Genomic DNA, 21,547 nt, shown 5'->3' on the forward strand with positions numbered 1-21,547 from the left:
ACACTCTTTTACCCCAGGACCCTTCCCCCCATCACTTCAGCACACTGCCTCGTCTTGGTTTCTGTAGCTGGGTGAAGTCAGGGAACTCCCTGGCACAACAGCCTTCCTTACAAAACCTTTTCTCCGTGCTAATCCCACTTGTATCACCTCCTGCCATGTACAGCTCCATCCTCCTGCAGAGCTCCACTGGACGGGCAGTTTTCCTGTTTCTTTCATGCCCATTCACCTTCACAACCTTTTAGTACTGCGTGCATATCAAACACTGTCTCAAGGAACACGCTGATGCTTGGTGATCAGCACAGCACTCCTTGGTGAGCTCAGCACCAGGACACACCTTACAAGGCCACCGTGTCCCCAGCCCTCCTTGGTGAGCTCAGCGCCAGGACACGTATCTAAGGCCATACTCGCCCACCCTTGGCTCATTGCAGACGCTGTCTGCGCACCTGCGTGGTCAAGGGAGGCAGCAGCTGCTGAGAGGGAGCGGGAGCAGCGGCTCCTGGCCGAACGGCTGCACTCCAAATGGGAGCAGCAGCAGGCACGGGAGCTCCAGCGGCTGCGGGAGCTGAACCAGCGGCAGCGGGCGGCGCAGATCTGCCAGCTGCTGCGCTCAAAGGAGGCTGAGCTGCGCGAGGTGCAGGGGATGCTGCAGCAGCAGCGTGGCGATGCCATCCGTCAGGCACGGGACCTGCAGCAGCAGCTGGCCAAGGAGGTGGTGAGAGGAGCCTGGAGCAGCAGCCGGGCCCGCGGGAAGCTCCAGGACGTCCTCGGCAAGCTGCGCTGGGACACCAATGGCGAGCAGGCTGCCCGCATCCTCCACCTGCAAGACGAACTGCTGCAACAGAGGAGACTCTTCCAAACTTACATCTTGGAGCAGTTCAAGGGCCAGCAGCCTGCTTCCTGCACGGAGGCCAGGGCCAAGGCTGCGGCCTGGCAGCGCCTGCAGACCCTCCTGGGCACTGGGACCATCGGGCCCTGCTCTTTGGAGAGCCTCACAGCATCTCCCTCCTGCCACGCTGGCCTCCAGGAGGAAGGAAGCGGCGTGGAGGTTTTGCTCGAGGCTGTGGGGCAAGACTTGGCGCCGCACAGCTTGCACTCCCTGCCACAAGGAAGTGCCGGCAGCGGGCGGTCTGTGGCAGAGGTGGGCGTTCAGACCGAATCAGAGAATCAGGAGGACTGGCTGCTTGGGAGCAGTCACAGCAGGCTGCTGGAGCAGAACGCCCGCCTCCAGAGCGCCCTGAAAGACCTGGAGAGGCGGTGCCGTGCCCTTCAAGAGGAGAACTGTCTTCTGAGGAAGGGAAGCTCTCCTGAAGTGCGGGAGGAGGTGGAGAAGCTCAAGCAGAAGAGTGCTAAGCTGCGTCTCCTTAGCAAGCAGCTGCAGGAGCGAGCCAGGAAACTGCAGAGCATCCATCAGCTGATCAATGCTCGAGTGCCACTGCACATCTAAAGCTCCCCTGAGGAACTGTGTAGGACGTCGTTCCCTCAGCAGAGAGCTGGAGAAATGGGAGAGCCTGCTGGAGCTTTGCTGGCACGGGCCGAGCAGGATGACTTCTGACAGAAGGCTGCTGAGGAGCTTCAGGCTCAAGTGGCTGCAGATGAAGAGGGCTCCTGTTATGTGAGCACCCACTGCCCAACTTGGTCCCCTCACATCTTGCTGAAGAAGCTCGTGGAGGAGGCTGAGGCCACTAATTCAGGCCATACTGTAGTTGTTGCCAAGGAGGAGTAAAACCATTCCCGAGCCAGGGCAGCCGGGAGGCCGAGCTGCACCTCTCCGTCTCGCAGGTGACACAGGTCAGCGGGCTGCTGCGGAGCGTCTGGAAGGCCGAGCCCGACATGCTGCTGCCCTCCCTGCAGGAACTCTTCGCTGTCATCTCCACCGCCGGTGAGTACTGCCCGCCAGGAAACGCGGCCGAGGGGTGGTGGTGGTGGTGGTGGTGGTGGGAGGGGTGTAGAGTAATGTGGGGACTTGAGGAGAGCGGCAGGTTTGCCAACAGAAAGGAAAAGTTATACTGCTAGCATTGGTCGCTTTGCAGACATTGCCTTGGAACTGTTGCTTCCTGCCCAGATACTGAAAAGCAACTTTTTGGCCATGGAGAAAGCAAAGCCTTTTCTTCTCTTCTCCCCAACCCCCCCCCGAGAAGAGCTACAGGGGAAATGGTGATTTATTTACCTGCAGAGCAGCATGGTTTTTGGAAAAACTCCTGTTGCAACGCTTTAAATGATATACTTGAGCAGAGCTGGAGTGTCCTGTTAGGAAAAAGCACAATTCAATACCAAAAGCTGCTCTTCCTCTTGCTCCCTCCAGAGGGGTAGCTTAGGTCTTGGAACTGTTTAGCCTACGAAACTGGGATATATATGTAAAGAAGATACAAAACGTGGGTATCATAAGAAGGATTTGCTGTCTGAGTAATGTCGATGCGATTGTAAACAAGTCCTTTCTGACCTCAAAAAAATCTGTGAAGGACTGTATTAGCTCAGATTGGAAAGCGCCTTTGCTGTTGAGGCAGCTGGGCAACTTAACGTTATAACATTATATATTGCTATAACTGGCATGGTTAGCAGGCAGTTGTTGAGATAGGATGTGGGAATTATCAGCTGCGTTGGATCCTTAACATCAAGTATGATAAACAATTGTATGGTGGTGCTTTTTAGATAAAAAACCCCCACTTCTCAGTTCTGTTGATGATGGAGGAGGAAGTTGGCAGATTGTCACTTTCTTGCACGGATATTAGGTGAATGAAAGGAGTTTGTAATTCAGCGCCTTCATCCGTTGACGCTTTTCAATTTCGTTTTGCTTTGTAATGATAGAACGTTAGATGGAGGACAGACTTGTCTCAAAACTTTACAATTATAGTGAAGTCGTAGGAGAGAAGATAAAGCCTATTTTTTCTATGGGGTTTTCTTTTTAGTTTCTTACGCTTTGTCATGTTTAACCATTACAGATCCTTCATTCGAACCTTCTGTTGCACTGGCAAGTCTTGTGCAGCACAGACCATTACAGATGATTACAGTTCTCATCAGGAGCCTTACTACAGATCCAAATGTGAAAGATGCAAGTATGACTCAAGCTCTGTGCAGGTCTGTAAAGGCAGGAAAAGTCTCTTTTTCTTGCCTTTTTTTGAAGCTATTTGTCGCTTAGGTGCCATTAAAAAAAAACCCCCATACAAACAAAAGCCATAGGAGAAAAAAACCCTCTTCAAATGGTATTCTAAGTTGTGCTGTTTGGCATGTGAAGGTACTATGTATTTATGATGCTATGGCTGTTACTGGCATGGTTTCAGTTGAAGGTTGCTGCCTTGATCGCTGATGTGGCTTCTTCCTCATGCTTTGTTAGGGGTAGGGTGGGTGAAGAAGAGGGTGAAAGAGAAACTAAGAGGAAGCCAGCGGTGTTCCTTTTAGATGCTATGTTTAGATCTCCCACCTTATGGGAGGTGGTATAAACAGGAAACTTCATGGTGTTTACAATCAAGCTGAGAAACCAGGCCTTGTTTTCAGAAGATCCACCTTTCTGCTTTTCCAAGAGGCAGAGTGGTGCTCTCGCATGATTGTCTTACCCATCATCTGGTTAGAAATGAGTTTTACTGCTTAGTTTTGAGGGTTTTAATCTGCTTAGATATCCTTGTGGATTTTTAGTAGGATTCACAGGGAACAGCCTCTGTTTCCATCTTCTCTCAAGGCTCCGGAGGTTTGTTGGATGTTCTTTGAATAGTAGAAGAATAGCAATGATGTAAAAACAATTGCATATTATGCTTCTTGTCACTAATGTAAACGTGAGTCAACGTTGAGATAAGTTGCGCTGTTAACAGACTGTGATTCAGATTGCAATCTTGGTTAGTATCTTCAGCTATGTGAATAATAGCTGTGCAGCAAGTTGACAATGGGGGAAAGATGAAGACCTTGAAGCTCGTTGAATTATTGTTTTTAAAGCCTATGGAAGAAGCTGTTACTGAGCAGTGAAGGGTAGAAAAATGAGTAGAGCAGTTAAACAGGAGACTGTTAGAAATTTGTGTTGTTTAAAAAAAGTAACTTTAAAAAAGTCTTTCAACTAAAATAACGTCTGCTGTATTATTTTTTAATGCTTACACATTCATGTAGCGTAGCACTTGCGTATCTTGGTGAAATACTGAGGGGTTTTTTCACAGTGAAAACATTTCTGGTGTTTACATTAAATTGAGAAGCCATATTTCATTTGAAAACATAATGAGAAGCAGCAGCATTGATATTGTAATTTGGTGTAAGACATATCCTTCGGAGACTTTAAAATCTGTTCAGTCAAGCAGATTCTTTTAACTAAGCTGTGTGCCCAGTCTAAAAATCAAAGCTGGGAAATTCAGAAGGATTTGTGCATGCTAATAATTTGCCAGTAATGTGCTGGTGATTAATTTTCATGTTAGTGTAATTGTAACATTTACATTGCGGTACCCGCTTCAACCCAATGTGATTGTCTAATTGTAGCTTTAGAATGGCTTCTCTGTGCGCCTCTGCTTAGGGAAGTAATGCAGTGCTGAGCTTTGGGTGTAATAGGAGCTGTTATTAGCCCACAAGTGCTCTTTCTTCATACTAGCCGTCTGGTGGGGTTTTTTCCTCTTCTTTTTGAAAGAGCAGTGCAATCTTACTTGCCTCGTTCATTCTTTGAAGTAATACTTGATTTTAAGAGTCTCTAGTTCTGTTCCAAGGAGCTCACTTCTTAGGTACCCCTGGTTATTTCTGTTTGTAGATACTCTCATGTCAACACTGTACCCAGTTTCTTTTTCCATCTCTGGCAACCCCTTGCAGTGATTACTCTCTTCTGGCTTAGAGGAGTCATTGTAAAGAGAATAATGCAGCTGGAATGTCTGGAGCACCAAATGACAAGTTGTCATCAGGCTTGCATCATTCCCAGGTGATGCAGAACTCCAGGCACAGCAAGGTCTCCTGATGGGAGGAAGCTGATCTTTGGTGACTGCAAATTAGAGACCTTGTTGCACACTTCCTGAGGACAACTTTCATGACCCTGCAGAGTCTGTCTAAAGTTGACCACAGATTAGTAAATAATCTGTAATTAGACTAATAAATGGAATCTTTTCGGTCAGGGGTTATATTAGGTACAGGTTCGTATAAGAAATGGCGCTTGCTTTTTGGAATCATTGAGCTGTTCTTAATTAGCTCACGTGTTTCATGAAACCTTCCCTGAAGCATCAGTGAGGAAAAGCAGAAAATTGTGGAATCTCTTCTAGGATATATGACTACGTTAAGGGTCTACTACAGAGGCCTCAGAGGAGGTTGACTGCCTGTACTCACTATCCTGACAAGTACACTGCTTACTTGTACTTTGCTAAGAAAAATTCCAGACGTGACCAGGCCCTTTGCCCTGTTGCTAAAAATGTAAAATATTGTAAAAGATGTTAAATGTTTGGATGGGGATGCTTTGTAGTCTGAGGATCTTCTGTTGTCGTTGGTTTGGTTTTGTGGTTTTTTTTTCCTAATCTGAGGGATTTGCATTTGAGGTGGCAGATTCTTTGTCTGATGTGGCTAAGCAGCTATTTTTGTGAAAGAAGTTACTGTCTGAGGTTGCACAGCTAATTTCTTTCTCTCCAGAGATATCAGAAATATTGTCCTTGTTAGGCACATATATGGATAGCAGACCTGCTCGTTTTAGGGTGCTATGAGGCAGAAGGTCCTCTTGAGGTCTTGAAGGTTTTTTTAATCTGGTCAAACACGAAAAACATCCTCTATGTTTTCATTCATGCTCATCACGTCCCGTATTGTTATCTGCTTTTGTATTAAAAATGCAGTCATTGATTGCAACAGAGCAGGAGAGAAGTAAATGCAACACAGAGAGAGGATTTAGTAACCAAAAGGTCTAATCTTCAGCTACTGGATACCAGAGTAGATGTTTTTAGGCCAGTCTCAAGCATGTCTGCAAGTTTACTTCTGTTTCCTCTTCTGGCTTTTGTTTCTGCTCTTCAGAGCATTGACTCTGCTTGTAAAGAGCAGAAACAGATTTGAAGGATGGGAATTCTCTCTTTGTCAGATATACAGAGAATGGGGCTTCTCTTTACAAGGTTAGTCATACTGAAATGATAGCCATTGTCCTCTTAGTAAGAGTGTTGAATAGTTTAGTGGTTAATTATACTGACTGGAGATGACACAGGGTGGCCCATCACATAACCAGAGCAATGGGATGGAACACTGGGAGCTCCAGCTCCTACCCAAAAGCACTGGGTGTCATTTGGAGTTTGTGAGTCAGTGTGGCTGAAAGTGCATGTAGTGTAAAGATGGTAATCAGGTATTTCAGAAGAGTTGTTCTAATGGAGGGCTCTACAGAATACTCTTGACCTGTCTCAAAAGTTAAAGAAGAAAACCAAATATATTGTCATTAGGCTTGAATTAACTGTGCAGGTGTTTGTGCCACTACTGAAAAATATGAAGCCTACAAATTGGAGAGGGGCGAGGAGGAGGTTTGAAGATGATATAGTACTGTGAGGTTCAGGGCCTGTTTTTAGGTTAAGCTTAATTCTTTGCAGGGCAAAGCAGTTTTGGCCTACTTTCTTGATTCCCTGTTTTAGAAAGTAAATGGAAAGGGTGTTCAGAATAAACATGTTTGAATTTAACACCTTGGGGAAATGAGAGCTTTGTGTAAATTGTGAGCAATGGTTATGATGTTGCCATGTGTTTTTTGTAGTAACATGAAAGAAACCCACTAAGATCAGTGCTGGATTGTTAAAAAGGCAGTCCTAACGATTCCCTGTTTGAGATAAACCTTTGAATGTTATATGTGCAGATAGTATGTAATTCTAAGATATTTAAATTTTACAATGCGTGTACTATACATTTTTCATATCCAAATTATAAACTCTGTGTAAGTTTTAGGTTGTTTATGGCAATACAACATGTCCACAATGCTTGTCTGGTGTTGCTAAAGACCGTGGTTTTCTTTTTAGTTTGGAATCTGAGGATGGAAACCCTGATTTCAGTCTGTTTGGAGCTCTTTTAATCTCTCGGAAGAATGTAGGGGCTGATAGTTTTGCTTCAGATAGGCATCATTGGTGATTCTCAGTTTGTAGTGATAGTGACTGTTTATTAGAATTGTTCCTTGTAACCTATTCAGTTCTGTGCTAGAATTTAGCCTCTGAAAAGAATTAGTCTTTAGGAGGAGCTTTTTCAGAAAAGAAGTAAAGAAATATACTTCTAACTTCCTATTTTCATTGAACTGTAGAATGGAATCATGATGTTACATAGATTGAGTGGAGCCTTTGGAAATGATCTGGTCCAGTCCTTCTCGAAGGAGGGTCAGCTTCAAAGTCAGACATTGTTGCTCAGGGCTTTGTCCATTTGAGTTAACAGCTTTCTGTAGGGATGGAGGTGCCTCAGCCTTACTGCATAACTTGTTTCAATGCCTGACCCCCCTTATGGTGAAAAATTTTTCCTTCCACTTAATTAGTGGTCCCCCATCTGCTTTGAAGAAGGAGGTCTTGTGGACAATTGAAGAAAATCCAAACTATTGCTAAGTAAAATCTCCGAAGAACAAAGCCTAAATGTCATGTTTGAGCTGGTACTGCCTCATGATATTGTCTGTGACTTAGAATTGCTTCAGCTAACCCACCTGTCTGCTTTAAGCATCAGTGTAAATTGTCCATGAATTTAAAAGTATGGCATACCCCTATTTTCCATTGCTGGTATTTCACTGTATTTTCTAGGCACAGATAAAGTCCCTTCACTTTTCCTTAGCTGTAGTGAAATTCTTCCTTTTGGGGCAGATGTGGACCCCAGGCTGCTGGTAGCTATTATAAGATCCTTATAACACCTGCTGCAATGGATTTAAAATGACTAGATTTTACCTTTTTAACTGAGAGTATTTGAGTTGGGTTCCAGGCGTGTGGTTCAAAGTTGAAGAGTCTTGCTTTTCAAGTTCAAACTTAATAGTTGGCTTTGGTCTGGTTTGGGTTAAAAGGTGGAGGAGGGGAGGTTCCCGGGTACAGACACTTTTTCACTTTCAGAAGTAAGTTTTTGCCACAACATAAAAACATTAGCTTAATGTCTATGAAACCAGGGTTCATATTCTTAAATAACAAGTAACATTTATATATATAATATATAACTTTATATGCTTATGTATTTTGAGATGGTTGTATTTACTTTTAATGTAGTAAATCACTATTAATTACAGATTTAAGTGACTTGAAGTAGAATCAAAATTATTTTACTACTTCACATTCTTGCCTTACTTCTTGTGAGTCTCTGCATAAGTGTCTAACTATCCGCGTGATATATAGAATCTTTTTGTTGAGATTAAAATTAGTGGCATACTGGGTTTTTGATTTATTTTTTTTAATTTTTCATTAATATTTCAGAATGATTGCCTGGTTGTCTTGGCCTCTGGCTCAGCATGTGGAAACACGGGTGATTGCACTGCTGAAAGGCCTGGCTGCAGTCCAGACGTTTACCATCCTCATTGATGTTACTCTGCTTACGATTGAATTGGTACGTTGGAAAAGAACATTCAAAATTGAAGGAGAGGGAAAGGAATTTGTAACAGCTATGCAATTGTGTAGCGTCTTGTAGATCGCAACAGATATTACATTATGATTCTGCAAAGACGATGTAAATGTATCTATAGCTTTCAGCTGCATGTAACAATTCTGTCTGTTTCCAATGGTTGTGGATTTGGAGATATGTTTATATTTTTACTGAAATTCTACTTTCTAGATTTACTGAAAGGAATGTGGGTTTTTTTAGGTCTTTAATCGACTTTGGTTTCCTCTAGCGAGGCCTGGTGCCCTTGCTGTCCTTTCCCACATGTTGCTTAGTTTTCAGCATTCTGCAGAAGCTTTTCATTTGGTAAGTTACTAAAGAAATGGTTTTCAGTTCTTTGAAGTGTCACTCGCATGTGGTTCCTAAGTGGCTGTAAAGAGTAACAGAGTTCGGGCGCTTGGAACGTCCTCATTGTTTCAAGGTTCTAGAACCCGGTTTCTCTGGAGCACTGACCACTAGGCTTGCTAACTTCCAGGCTGAGCCACTTCACCTGTAACCGGAAGCGACCACTGCTCTTCCTGGTATGTACATCTTTCTGGCAGTAGTATCTGGGCACCTATCTTTGAGCGTAGACTTCTGGAAATCCGTTTTATGTGGTGTGAAGTCTACTGATCGAGTTGGGCTACAAGTAGGCTTTCAAGCACAACTATCTGGGGGAAACAGATAACCAGTTATCTGCTATATATAACCCAGTCACCCTGGATAGACGCACGAGACCACGAAGTACTTCACTTTAAGCAAGCCACGCTGTGTTTCAATGTACATACGGGCAAACTGAAGGATGCTATTTTTAATGGCCGCTCTTCAAAATGGGGTTGGCCAGTGAAAGCGGTAGATACTAGGGTATGACGATGACTGTATTAGTACATACAGCAAGGCGTATAGTGCCTTCCCGGTTCTGATAGTCAGTGTTTAGCTTAACGTTTCAGTGAAATATGAGTCTTTCAGACTTAGCTGTAGTAACAGCCTGGCACACTGTTTCTCTAACCTATCTCCAAAGTTCTTGTGCCCGAAGGGATCACAAACCCTTTGATTAGCGTTAGAGTAACTGCCTTATGCCTGTTACACTGGTTTTTAATGACAGAAGTCTGAAGTTTCTCTCTCCTCCCTCCACTGCCCTAATCTTGGCCTAGGATAGACATTTGAGTCACAAATGAAGGAGCCAAGTAGCTTGCATATGCTCACAATGTAAATATTTCATCTATTTGCTGTCTTGCTTTTCTTTGTTCCCGAGAGAGACAAAACATTCATGAGAAAAATGTAAAACATGAGAAGACTTGTTCTAGAAATAGGCGTTTGCTTTAACAAGGCAGATTTCTGCCATAGGTTGCGTGCAGCCCTGCATAAACACCTGTCTTCAGGACTTAATTGTGACTTAATTGTCCTTCCAAATAAACAACCTTCTTTACTATCGTTTTTTGAGCTACTGCTGTCATTTAGTATCCTGTAATATTTTCCGGCGCTTAAGCTACTTGTTTATTTTTTTCTAATAACTGAAATAACTTTCTACTTGATGTTTTGATACTAATATAAAAGTCGCATGCATTTAAACATGCTGATAGAGCTGTGATGAAGAAGGGAAGGAGGTAAACATTTCTGATTTCTAGCTAATTTAAAAGAGTAATGAATCTGAACTAATTCTTAAATAGATTACTGTATCTGTGGTAAGGGTTTTTTAGCTGATAGTAAATTACTGTGTTGGTTTATTGAGCCTGGCTCCCTCGCTAGGTGGAGCTGTCAGCCAGGTTCTGTCTTGTAAAGTGAAATAGCGTGAATGTCTTCATTGGCTTCAGATCCCAAGCATTAGACTATGTTTAAGGAAAATTGAGGTTTATTTTAAAAACAGTATCTGTGAAATTAGATCAAGATACTGCACTGTTAGTGGTGGCACGAATGCAAAATATTTGCTGTTAATAGCGGTAATAAGATGAGTACTTGGGATGCTAGACCGTTTAAAATCTTAACGTGCATTTTCTAAGTTCATAAAGTTCCAAAACTGGATATGTGAGCTAAAGAGAGCATTGAATAAGTAATTGTGCTGTTTGAAAATTGTCATAAGAAAAGAAGAACATGTGTTTCTCAAGTCATTGTTTCTCAACCACTTCTTTAAGAACACAAGATCCCCTGTCACTTGGCATGTGTAAAACAGTCAAGTTGTTTGTAGAACAAAAACACTGGAAAAATGCAATTAACACCCTTTTTTGTTTGTTTTCCTATTCAGATTGTCCCACATGTGGTCCGTTTGGTTCACTCATTCAAGAGAGATGGCTCACCTTCCAGTACAGCCTTTTTGATACAATTGACTGAGTTGATCCATTGTATGATTTATCATTATTCAGGATTTCCAGAGCTCTGTGAATCCATTTTGGAAGCTGTTAAGGTATAGTAGGAATACTGAGAGGGTGGCCTGTTTTTGTTTTGTTTTTTTCAAATATGACAGTTCTAATCCCATAGATCTAAATTCTTTAGAACTTCTGCTAGGAGAAAAGAGCTCTCCACATAATCTAATGTTAATTCTAACTGTATTTGGAATAGGCTAGAAAAATTGTCCTGAGTGTCCATGATATGATTATAGCAGGCTTTAAAACAAGCCTGAAATGAGATCCTTTATGAAAAGTACAATCTAATTTCTTAAGCCTCATGTAACTAGTAATATACTTTTGTGAGGTTTATTCTAGGCATTTCATTTCAACCCAAGGCAGAAACTGTACCTCTTCAAGTATAAGTTCAGAGCACTGATAGTATTGAAAAGAAGTAGGTTCTGAGGAGTACTTGGCATGGTATTAATCTTTGGATAGCTCCAAAACACCATCATGAAGCACTACATCTTAATACTGCAGTCAGTATTGCATGCCTCTGTGGGTAAAGGATGCTGGCCTATGCTGTTTCAAAGCAAAATTCAGCTTTTTTAGATGAATATTTGAGTGCATGATGCACTTAAAATAAAAAGTACATTAAAAAAACCCCACAACACCCCAAAACAGATAAAATTGAAAAAAAAAAATACAAACCCAAAACCCCGACCAAAAAATCTCTTGGGTATTACTGCCTGATTTGATGGCATTAGTATTGCAGTTAAATGCTTTGACACTTAAAAAGCCTATCAGTTTAATTCCAAGTATTGTGGACTTTATTCTTTCATTCCTACATTTTGATTTGACAGAGCAGGAATGTATTTCTAGCAGAATATAGGATGCTTTAGGGGTCTATTAAAGCTTGCAATTTGAGAGGTAATTTTTGGTGGCAGAAAGGATGCTGTGAATATGCTTCAGATCAAGGGTGGCCAGCAGCCCCTTATTCCTGCAATCTGAGAGTTGAGTAAAGAAAGCTTCGAAGAAGAGGGCTTGGGGGGGTTGTATCTTCTAGGCTATCAGGGGTAGCAAGACCTTGAAGGAGAATACGGGAGCAAGTGAAGAGAGAAGGTCCTGAATGGCAGGACCTGGTATAAAACCAAATACAAACCCCTATGAAGTGTGTTTCAATGTTTCTCTTGCAGGACATGCCCAGGCCCACTGAAGAACAGATTAAGGTGGCTCTCAATCAGAGCGCATGGACGTCACAGTCCAGCTCTTCGCCATCTTGTTCATCTAGACCTTCTGGGAAATCGGAAACTGGGAAGACAGGTCTAATTGACCTAGGAAATACTTGCTACATGAACAGTGTTCTTCAGGCACTCTTTATGGCTACAGAGTAAGTCCTTTTGAACAGCTCTTTTCATTGCAAATTAACTATTGCAGTTGTTGCTTTCTTGCTTTTCACAGAGTATTCAAGTGTCCTGGGCGCTCTCAGCTTGCTAGAGCTGAGTGGATTTCTTTGCGCTCAGTTACTGATTGCTTTGTGGAAGTCCAGCTCTGTGAAACTGTAATTTTAGCCATTAAAAATCCTGATCCTTCTGTCCCGTGTCAAAAGACAAGTCCTTTTTTCCTCACTGTCCTTGCTCCCTTTGGTATTGTAAAAGTTTGTGGTGATGCTTTTGTTACAATTTGGAAGCTATTGAGAAAAGAATTGTCTGTCTATACTCCATTCTTACACATTGAAATAGTTAAAGAAATAGGAGTTTTGCAGGGTGAGTTCCTACTGTTCAGTAGTTTTGCAGCTGCGCTGGAGCAGAATTCAGGTCTTGAAGGGAAGCGTGACATGTTTTGCTTTCTTTCAAATTGAAGTAATTATCTGAGCTGGAATAAGTGCATTGTTGTTAGAAATCTAGCAAGGAAACTAATGTCTATCTCTTCCTTCAGTTTCAGAAGACATGTTTGATCTCTGCAACTACATGGATGTAACTTGCTAGTGGCAAAACTACAGCATCTTTTTGCATTTTTGGCCCATACCCAGGTATGTCAGTTCATTTAATCTGCTGGGTTTTAAGGCTAGGTCTATATACCAAAACTGAGGAACAAACATCATGCCATGGGAGTCCTCCTGAGTCTATGAAAAATATAAACATGATTGATTTGTCGGGGAATGAGTCTGTCGCCAGATGTTCAGGTGGTGTGGATGGACTTAGAGAAATCTGTATTTCCTAAGTGGAACATCTTGGCATTGTGTTGTTTTTGTAAAAAGCAGTAACAGGTTTTCTTGGAGAAGGCTAAATGGCAAAATCCAAATAAGGCCTGACTTGAGATATAAGCTGACTTTATGTAACTGTCTAGGATAAACTGTGACTTTCTGCAGTGATTTTTACGCTAAATTTTATTGTAGTTCAAATTCTAAAGTGAACTAAATATTTTGCTAGTGCTGGAAGGGCATAAGACACTTTTGTTCTCTTTGAGGAATAACCATAAACTTCTTGTGAAGGGGATGAGGCTGGATCACCTTAAAAGTAAACTGGTATTTATGAAATACTGTGTTCTTCTGAAAAAAGAAAACATTTTTTTCAAGCTTGCCAGCAAGAACAGTAGCTGCTATTACAAATAATATCTGATTTACACGCACTGCACACTTAATAGTTGCCTTCAGGAGCCACTGTTTTTATCTTTGTACTAGAGGTGATAACTACAAGATTAATGGTGCTCTCTTGCTATGATTAAGTGGCTTAAATGTCTCTGTGTACCACGTGTTTAGTACAGTTTCTCTAGAATGATGTAGTCCAAAGTTCAGTGGTCAAGATCAAACGAATAGGACCAATTTTTTAAGTAGTTCTTACGTAACCTTGTCTGTCCCTCTCTTATGTGAACAGAGAGAGGCGGCATATGCTCCTAGAATTTTCTTTGAGGCTTCCCGACCACCATGGTTCAGCCCTCGATCCCAGCAGGATTGCTCAGAATATCTCAAATTCCTGCTAGACAGGTACAGTTATTGTGCCACTAATGGGAATAGATCTATAGTCTTATCACATAATGTTGAACTCTTCGGAGCGGTCGTGTAAGGGTTCCACTGCACGAGTGGGCACCGGGAATCTTGGGCCTCATTCCTGGCTGTCTCTGGTTTTCTGTATGGTGTATGGAACACTTTGCTTCATGGGTTTAATCTGTGGTAAAGTCTGGATACCATCTTGTACCCGCATCACTTAAAGCAGGTTACAGTGGTAGTAATGTTTTTACAAATCTCCATTTGAGTGTTATGTTCGAGTCATGATCCTGTTGTAAAAGAATGTGGTTGCTGAAAGCCGTTTAGTTGTGCATCTGGGTATTTCGTGTTGGTGGAGACAGCTATAGTTCTTACAGGTTAGATAAGTCACAAAGAGATGTACATGCATTTATAACCAGTTGATAAACAAGCAAATTAACGGTGGCATGGATAATACAAAAGTACCTAGATCTATTAGTATTTCTCTTGAATTTTGGATTGCTGAGGTGTGGCTTAAGCAATATTGCTTTATGGCACATTCCACTCCTGGACAAGTTTATCCCCATAGTGAAACAGTGGTGTTTTGTTTGTTTTGGTTTTCTTCCCAACTTGTGTTTCTTTTTTGTTTTTTGTTTTTTTCTTGTAGTTTCTTAACTTTCTTAGCTACAAAATCCTGACCTTTTCTTTGGAAATAGTCTGGCACTAGCTAAACAGCTACTTGTTCTCTTAGAAAATCTGACATACAGAACCAGTCAACTGGAGAACTGATTTATCAAGATAATGTAATGGTAAATAATAAAAACGTTGTCTGTTAGGTTTTTTAATACTTGCCAGTTCTCTCAGTATCTCCATTCTGTTCTGCTATATACAATGAAACCCACCTTAAATGCACTTGTGCTTCTCTCATACTCGGTCTTGGATGGTACTGACCTGTATGTTTCAACTTGCTTATATACAAAATAACAAATAGCTTTTTTGAATGTAAGACACTTCTAGCCACTGAACCATCTATATTTTTGAGCATAACTGGGAAAAAAAGTCTGAAATGGTGCAGCGGGATCTGTTTGGAAAATAGCACAGCTGTTTGGATCTATTTTTCTTTGTCTTCAGGCTGCGTGAAGAAGAGAAAACCTTGAAAACTTTGTCTTCAGCAAAGACTTCTGAAAGTAAACCCAATGCAAAGTCCCAGAAACAAGAAGCTGTCAATAAGGCAAAAGTATTTGCTGCAGCATCTGGTAAGGGAAGTGAAGAAAGAGCTCTGGTCGAGAAGATGTTTGGAGGAAAAGTGAAGACTACTGTACGCTGTCTGAAGTGCAAAAGCGTGTCTCAAAAGGAAGAAGCTTTCACAGATCTCTCTCTGGCTTTCTGTCCTGGAATGTACTGAAGGGAAAGGCGACAACGTGGTGCAAACTCAGACCTCACCGATGAGTCCTGCTGGGAAAAAACCTCTCAAGTTGGAAGCAAATGGTGGATGTGACCCAAGAACAAAGAAAGGAACCACAAAGGATTTTTCTGCTGAGCCAAAGTCTGAGAAGACTACAAATTCTGAACGCAACAAAGGTCAAGCTAAGAAGAAAATGCCTCAGAGGGTAGTAGGTGAAAACCCTCTGTCAGTTACAGATTTACTGCATTATTTTCTGGCGCCTGAGATCCTCAGTGGTGACAACAAGTATTACTGTGAAAAGTGTGCCTCTCTACAGAATGCTGAGAAAACTATGCAAATCATTGAGGAACCTGAATACCTCATTCTCACTCTTTTGAGATTTTCCTATGATCCAAAGTGTCACGTAAGGCGCAAAGTCTTAGCTAATGTGTCTCTGCCACTTGGTTTGAAACTACCAGTCCAAAGAGTAGCATCCTCTCCAGGTGTAGTTTCAAGAGGTTGGTCTGTTGGTGTCGAGGTGTCTGATATTGGAGAAAATATTGCTAAAAAACTAAAGCCCTCAGGTGCTGATGAAGTGACTCGCCCACGATTGGAGCCCTGTTTGTTAAGCTCCGTGGTGATGCATTCTGGTGTATCCTCTGGAAGTGGACATTACTCTTCATATGCTAGAAATGTTCCTGGGTCAGGGCCTTCAGGACCCTGCCAGCAGTCTACAGGTGATTCTTTAGTTTCTCCTCGGGCTAAGTTGTTGACAGGGGAGAGTCCTTCTACTGTTGTAGAAAGTGACACTGGTAAGTCAAGAGAATGGTTTCTGTTCAATGACAGCAGAGTGACATTTCCCTCATTTCAGTCAGTCCAGAAAATGACCAGTAGATTTCCAAAGGACACTGCTTATGTTCTGTTCTACAAAAAACGAAATAGCACCCGTGGCTTCAGTTCGGCAAACGGAGACCCTCCCCTCCAGAAAGACCTCGTGGATGCAATTATGAAAGATAACAAACGATACTTGCGGGTAAGATGTAAATCCTCTCCAAAGAGGGGTCCCCAAAAGGGGATGGGGAGCAGGACGGAGGCCCGGAGAGAAGAGAGAAGCACAGCCAGCTGAGCGGGGGATGCAGGCAGGAAAGAGGGGACAGGCTGCAGGAGAGAGAGGGAAACTCAGGGCAGGAAGCAGGAGATGGTGACAGAAAAAAGAGAAGGACAGGGAGCGGGAGAGAGAGATGTGGAGAAAGACAAAAAAAGCAAGAGGCTATAGGGCAGGGAAGGAGGGATTAAAAAAGATCAGGGAGCCAAAGAGAGACAAAAAGGGAAAGAAAAATATCGTGATGGGCTACAGAGAGAGAGGGAAGAATTAAAACATGGGGTCAGGGAGCGGGACAGAGAGCTCTGGGGAGAGGCCAAAAATAGCAATTTTGGGCAACTGACTCCATTTCTCGAGCACTGCTCAGGAACTGCATTACCGGGAGGCTCAAGAAACGTGCGGCCTGCCAAAGCCCTGTCCTGGGCCCAATCCTGCACCCTAACATTGGTGACAAACATCACCTTGCAGAGTGGCCGGGAGTGGGGGGAAAAAAAGCCCAACTGGGAGGAAAAAAAAATTGCCCATCTGTTTGTTTGATTGTTTTGCTTTTTACAAAAGGCTATTTAAGCTCTGAATGCAGCCTGGAAGGAAAAGGAACCTGGCGTCCCAGGCTGGATACATTTAAAGCCCAAAGCCACTCAACAGCCGCACAAACCATTGCTCCCTCCCACTGTGCACACTCTGCTGCCTGCCTGCAGGTACAGGCAGCTGCCCTGTTTCTTGAGCATTCCCCAGAAGCGGCACCACCAGGCAGCTCAGAAAAACTGACTGCCTGCAAAAACTTGAGAACAGCTTAATTCTGGGCAATTTTTCCTGTCTTTAGGGCTGCTGGTGAAAGACTCATCCGTTGAGAGATGGCTCAGGACCACGCCGGGGCAGCAGTGCTGCTTTCTGGATCCCGTGGCAGTAATGGGCAGAGGGACAGGCTGTCAGATGCCAGAGCAGGTACGTACGCGGGGTGTCAGGGTCATCCCTGCTTGTTTTGTCCCAGCGAAGCCCCAGCAGTGCCAGTGCCGTGCTGCAGCCCCGGGCTCAAGGAGCCGGGCATTTGTGCAGGCTGCAGCACTGGGCTTCCCCCGCTTGTCTCCAGCTCTGCTTTCTGCCAGCACCGGGGGCACTGCAGAATGGCCTGCCCGCTCCCCACAGCCGTCCTGACCCCCATCTGCAGCTCGTACGTGGTGTCCATGTCACACAGCTGATGTGGGGGTGGCAGGTCTCTCTTGGGGCACCCAGGGAATGGGGGAAAAGCAAACGCAGTCCCTCCCTTTTGATCTTTGTCCCAAGGGTGACCTAGCAGAGATGTACCCTGCGCTGAAGAGTGTCCTGCAGGAAGGTGACAGACGATTACAGGGCAACGCTGTGACCTGCCTGACAGCAAAGGTGCCCAGTGGCCACAGAGCAGCCCAGGTGAGTTGGTTCTCTTGGCGGCCACCACAGCAGCCTTCCTGTACCCCTGGTTTGGGTGCGATATGGAGCATCACATCGAAGTTTCTCAGGCATCCAGGCATGAGGATGGTTTCCCAGTGCCCCCGTGAGAGATCCTGCTCCCAGGAAGCACCTCCCCATAGAGCTGAGGTTGTCTCCAGCCTGTATCTGGAGCTGGGCAGTGCTGCCTGAGGGGTCTCGCAGGCAGGACGGGTTCATCTGCCTGGTGGCTCTGGCACGGCAATGATGAGCTGAAGCCCTGTGGCCATGGCTGGCTGGTTCAAAGTGTCTGAGTGCCTCAGCCTTCTCCCTGGGACTGTTAACCCGGGCACTTTTTCAGGGTGTGAAGGTGGGTGCCGGTCTTGTCCTGTTGGCTCTGTCCCACTCCCACTTCAAAGTTGTGATGTCTGAGATCCGGGGCCACCTGAAGGCTCTGGCAGAGATCTCCGGGGAGTTTGTGTTCCATGTTTTGATATCTTGGGGCTACAAAGTGCTGGGGTTCTGGGATGCTAAGGCTACAGTTGGCTAGGGTTATGGGGTGGCAGGCTTATGGTATGCCAGAGTTGAAGCAAGTGTCATGGTTTAACCGCAGACGGCAGCTGAGCACCACGCAGCCTCTCGCTCAGTCCCACCCCCGGCAGGATGGGGGAGAGAATAGCAAGGGTAAAAGTGAGTCAAGCAAAAGCTGTGTGCGCAAGCAAAGCAAAACAAGGAATTCATTCACCATTTCCCATGGGCAGGTGGGTGTACAGCCATCTCCAAGAAAGCAAGGATCCATCATATGTAATGGTGTGGTGGGTTGACCCTGGCTGGAGGCCAGGTGCCCACCAGAGCCGCTCTCTCACTCCCCCCATTCACTAAACAGGGGAGAAAAGGCATAACGAAATGCTTGTAGGTCGAGATAAGGACAGGGAGAGATCACTCACTAATTATTGTCACGAGCAAAACAGACCGAACTTAGAGAGGGAATTCATCTAATTTATTACTAGGCAAAACAGAGTAGAGGAATGAGAAAATAAAATTCACTCTTAAAACACCTCCCCCCAGCGCTCCCATCTTCCCGGGCTCAACTTCACTCCCGCCTTCAACCTTCCCCCCCTCAGCAGCACAGGGGGACGGGGAGTGGGGGTTACGGTCAGTTCATCACACGGTGTTTCTGCCGCTTCTTCATCCTCAGGGGGAGGACTCCTCTCATCGTTCCCCTGCTCCAGCATGGAGTCCCTCTCATGGGGTGCAGACCTTCAGGAGAAAACTGCTCCAGCGTGGGGTCCCCCACGGGGTCACAAGTCCTGCCAGCAAACCTGCCCTGGCATGGGCTCCCCTCTTCACGGGTCCACCGGTCCGGCCAGGAACTTGCTCCAGCGTGGGCTTCCCACAGGGCCACAGCCTCCTTCAGGTGCCTCCACCTGCTCCGGCGTGGGGTCCTCCACAGGCTGCAGGTGGAATCGCTACACCCCCTCATCCTTCCTCCATGGGCTGCAGGGGGACAGCCTGCTTCACCATGGTCTTCACCACGGGCTGCAGGGGGATCTCTGCTCCGGCGCCTGGAGCTCCTCCTGCCCCTCCTTCTGCACTGACCTGGGTGTCTGCAGAGTTTCTTACAGCTTCTCACTCCTCTCTCCGGCTGCAAAAGCTCTCTCTAACTGGTTTTTTTTCCTTCTTAAATATGTTCTCACAGAGGCGCTGATTGGCTCGGCCTTGGCCAGGGGCGGGTCCATCTCGGAGCCGGCTGGCATTGGCTCTATCAGACACAGGGGAAGCTTCTGGCAGCTTCTCACAGAAGCCACCCCTGTAGCCCCCCCTGCTACCAAAACCTTGCCACGCAAACCCAACACAAATGGTTACTTGGAAAGACAAATGCCATCACTCCAAATGTCCCCATCCTCCTTCTTCTTCCCCCAGCTTTATATGCTGCATATGATGTCATATGACATGGAATATCCCTTTGGTCAGGTGGGGTCAGCTGTCTTGGCTGTTTCCCCTCCAAACTTCTTGTGCACCCCCAGCCTCCTTGCTGTTGGGGTGGTGTCAGGATCAGAAAAGGCCTCGACTCCATGTAAGCCCTGCTCAGCAATAACATATCCATCCCTGTATCATCAACACTGTCTTCAGCACAAATCCAAAACACAGCCCCATCCTAGCTACTCTGAAGAAAATGAACTCTATCCCAGCCAAGACCAGCACAGGCAGCTTCCCCAGGCTGTCCAGTGACCACGGGCACAGGCCAGACCCTGCTCTGCTGGGCCTTCACGTCTGTCCCAGGAGGACTGGCTGTGCGAGGACACTGCTGTGTGCCCCCACCCTGCACACTCACACACTTTAGCTGTTCACTGGCGTTTTCATCTGTGGGCCCCATTCTTGGGCATGTTCTTGAGAGCGACTTTGGAGGAAGGCTTAAGCCTTCATGCACTGCCCTGAGGAGATGCCCTTTCATGATGGAACCACTCCTACGGAGGCCAGCTCTGTCACAGAAGTGCCCGTTGCCTGTCCCTGCCTGCGGTCCCAGGACGACCACGCAGCAGGACTGTGACCAAGCTGCAGAGCAATCAGGCCTTCCACCAAAGCCAAGGGATCAGAAAGAGAGTGTGGAAGTGAAAAGAGAACAGCTCTGGGAGATCAAGTTCTTCCTGGCAGTGCTGCCATGCCAGGACTCTCTTCCCTGCCACCTCTGCACACAGGAACTGTCCCTGCACCTCAATAAAGCTCTTGGAGGAAGGATCTCAGAAAAAACCCGACCTTGCTGCAGGTTCCTTTATTTTACTTAAACACACAGAGAGCATGGCTCCTCGTTTACACAGCCACTCGGTCAGAAAAGCGCAGCAGAGACTGAATTAGAGAGGGGATGACAACATCATTGCAAGTAAAACACCATCATCAACAATATAAATTAGAGACGACAGGCTGGGCCTGTAATGAGTTAAATAATAGTTGTTATGCAGCAGAAGATGGGCAGTTTTTTGCTTCTGAATATCATGCAGTGATCAGTTTCCACACTGCATCCTTGAGCTCCTTGTTCCTCATGCTGTAGATGAGGGGGTTCATGGCTGGAGGCACCACCGAGTACAGAAGTGACACCACCAGGTCCAGAGATGGGGAGGAGATGGAGGGGGGCTTCAGGTAGGCCACCATGCCGGTGCTGATAAAGAGGGAGACCACGGCCAGGTGAGGGAGGCACGTGGAAAAGGCTTTGTGCCGTCCCTGCTCAGAGGGGATCCTCAGCACGGCCCTGAAGATCTGCACATAGGACACCACAATGAAAACAAAACACCCAAAGACTAAACAGGCACCAGTCACAGTTAGCCCAACTTCCCTGAGGTAGGCGTCTGAGCAGGAGAGCTTGAGGATCTGGGGGATTTCACAGAAGAACTGGTCCACAGCATTGCCGTGGCAGAGGGGTAGGGAAAATGTATTGGCCGTGTGCAGCAGGGCATGGAGAAACCCACTGCCCCAGGCAGCTGCTGCCATGTGGGCACAAGCTCTGCTGCCCAGGAGGGTCCCGTAGTGCAGGGGCTTGCAGATGGCAACGTAGCGGTCGTAGGCCATGATGGTGAGAAGACAACACTCTGCTGAAATGAAAAAGAGAAAGAAAAAGACCTGTGCTTCACATCCTGTCTGGGAGATGGCCCTCGTGTCCCAGAGGGAATTGGCCATGGCTTTGGGGAGAGTGGTGGAGATGGAGCCAAGGTCGAGGAGGGAGAGGTTGAGGAGGAAGAAGTACATGGGGGTGTGGAGGTGGTGGTCACAGGCTATGGCAGTGATGATGAGGCCGTTTCCCAGGAGGGCAGCCAGGTAGATGCCCAGGAAGAGCCAGAAGTGCAAGAGCTGCAGCTCCCGTGTGTCTGCGAATGCCAGGAGGAGGA

General features: G+C 45.5%; 2 protein-coding genes across 2 annotated transcripts; one reads left to right on the forward strand and one right to left on the reverse strand.

The window, feature by feature from the left end:
- Positions 1 to 1,541: 1,541 nt before the first annotated feature.
- LOC129201291 (ubiquitin carboxyl-terminal hydrolase 38-like) lies at positions 1,542 to 18,216 on the forward strand. Its single transcript, XM_054812412.1, is given in 13 exon segments — positions 1,542 to 1,612; positions 1,704 to 1,879; positions 2,940 to 3,075; positions 8,331 to 8,460; positions 8,716 to 8,817; positions 10,733 to 10,891; positions 12,008 to 12,201; positions 12,750 to 12,843; positions 13,688 to 13,797; positions 14,908 to 15,171; positions 15,173 to 16,193; positions 17,547 to 17,669; positions 18,028 to 18,216. Coding segments are annotated over 13 exon segments (2,769 nt in total).
- Positions 18,217 to 20,477: 2,261 nt separating this feature from the next.
- On the reverse strand, positions 20,478 to 21,194 carry LOC129201292 (olfactory receptor 14J1-like; the record flags this gene model as incomplete). The annotated part of the gene is made up of 2 exons (XM_054812413.1): positions 20,478 to 20,513; positions 20,733 to 21,194. Coding segments are annotated over 2 exons (498 nt in total), but the record flags the coding sequence as incomplete, so codon positions are not given.
- Positions 21,195 to 21,547: the final 353 nt, after the last annotated feature.

The sequence above is a fragment of the Grus americana genome, unplaced genomic scaffold (genome assembly GCF_028858705.1).
Source record: "Grus americana isolate bGruAme1 unplaced genomic scaffold, bGruAme1.mat scaffold_91, whole genome shotgun sequence".
NCBI classification, from domain to species: domain Eukaryota; kingdom Metazoa; phylum Chordata; class Aves; order Gruiformes; family Gruidae; genus Grus; species Grus americana.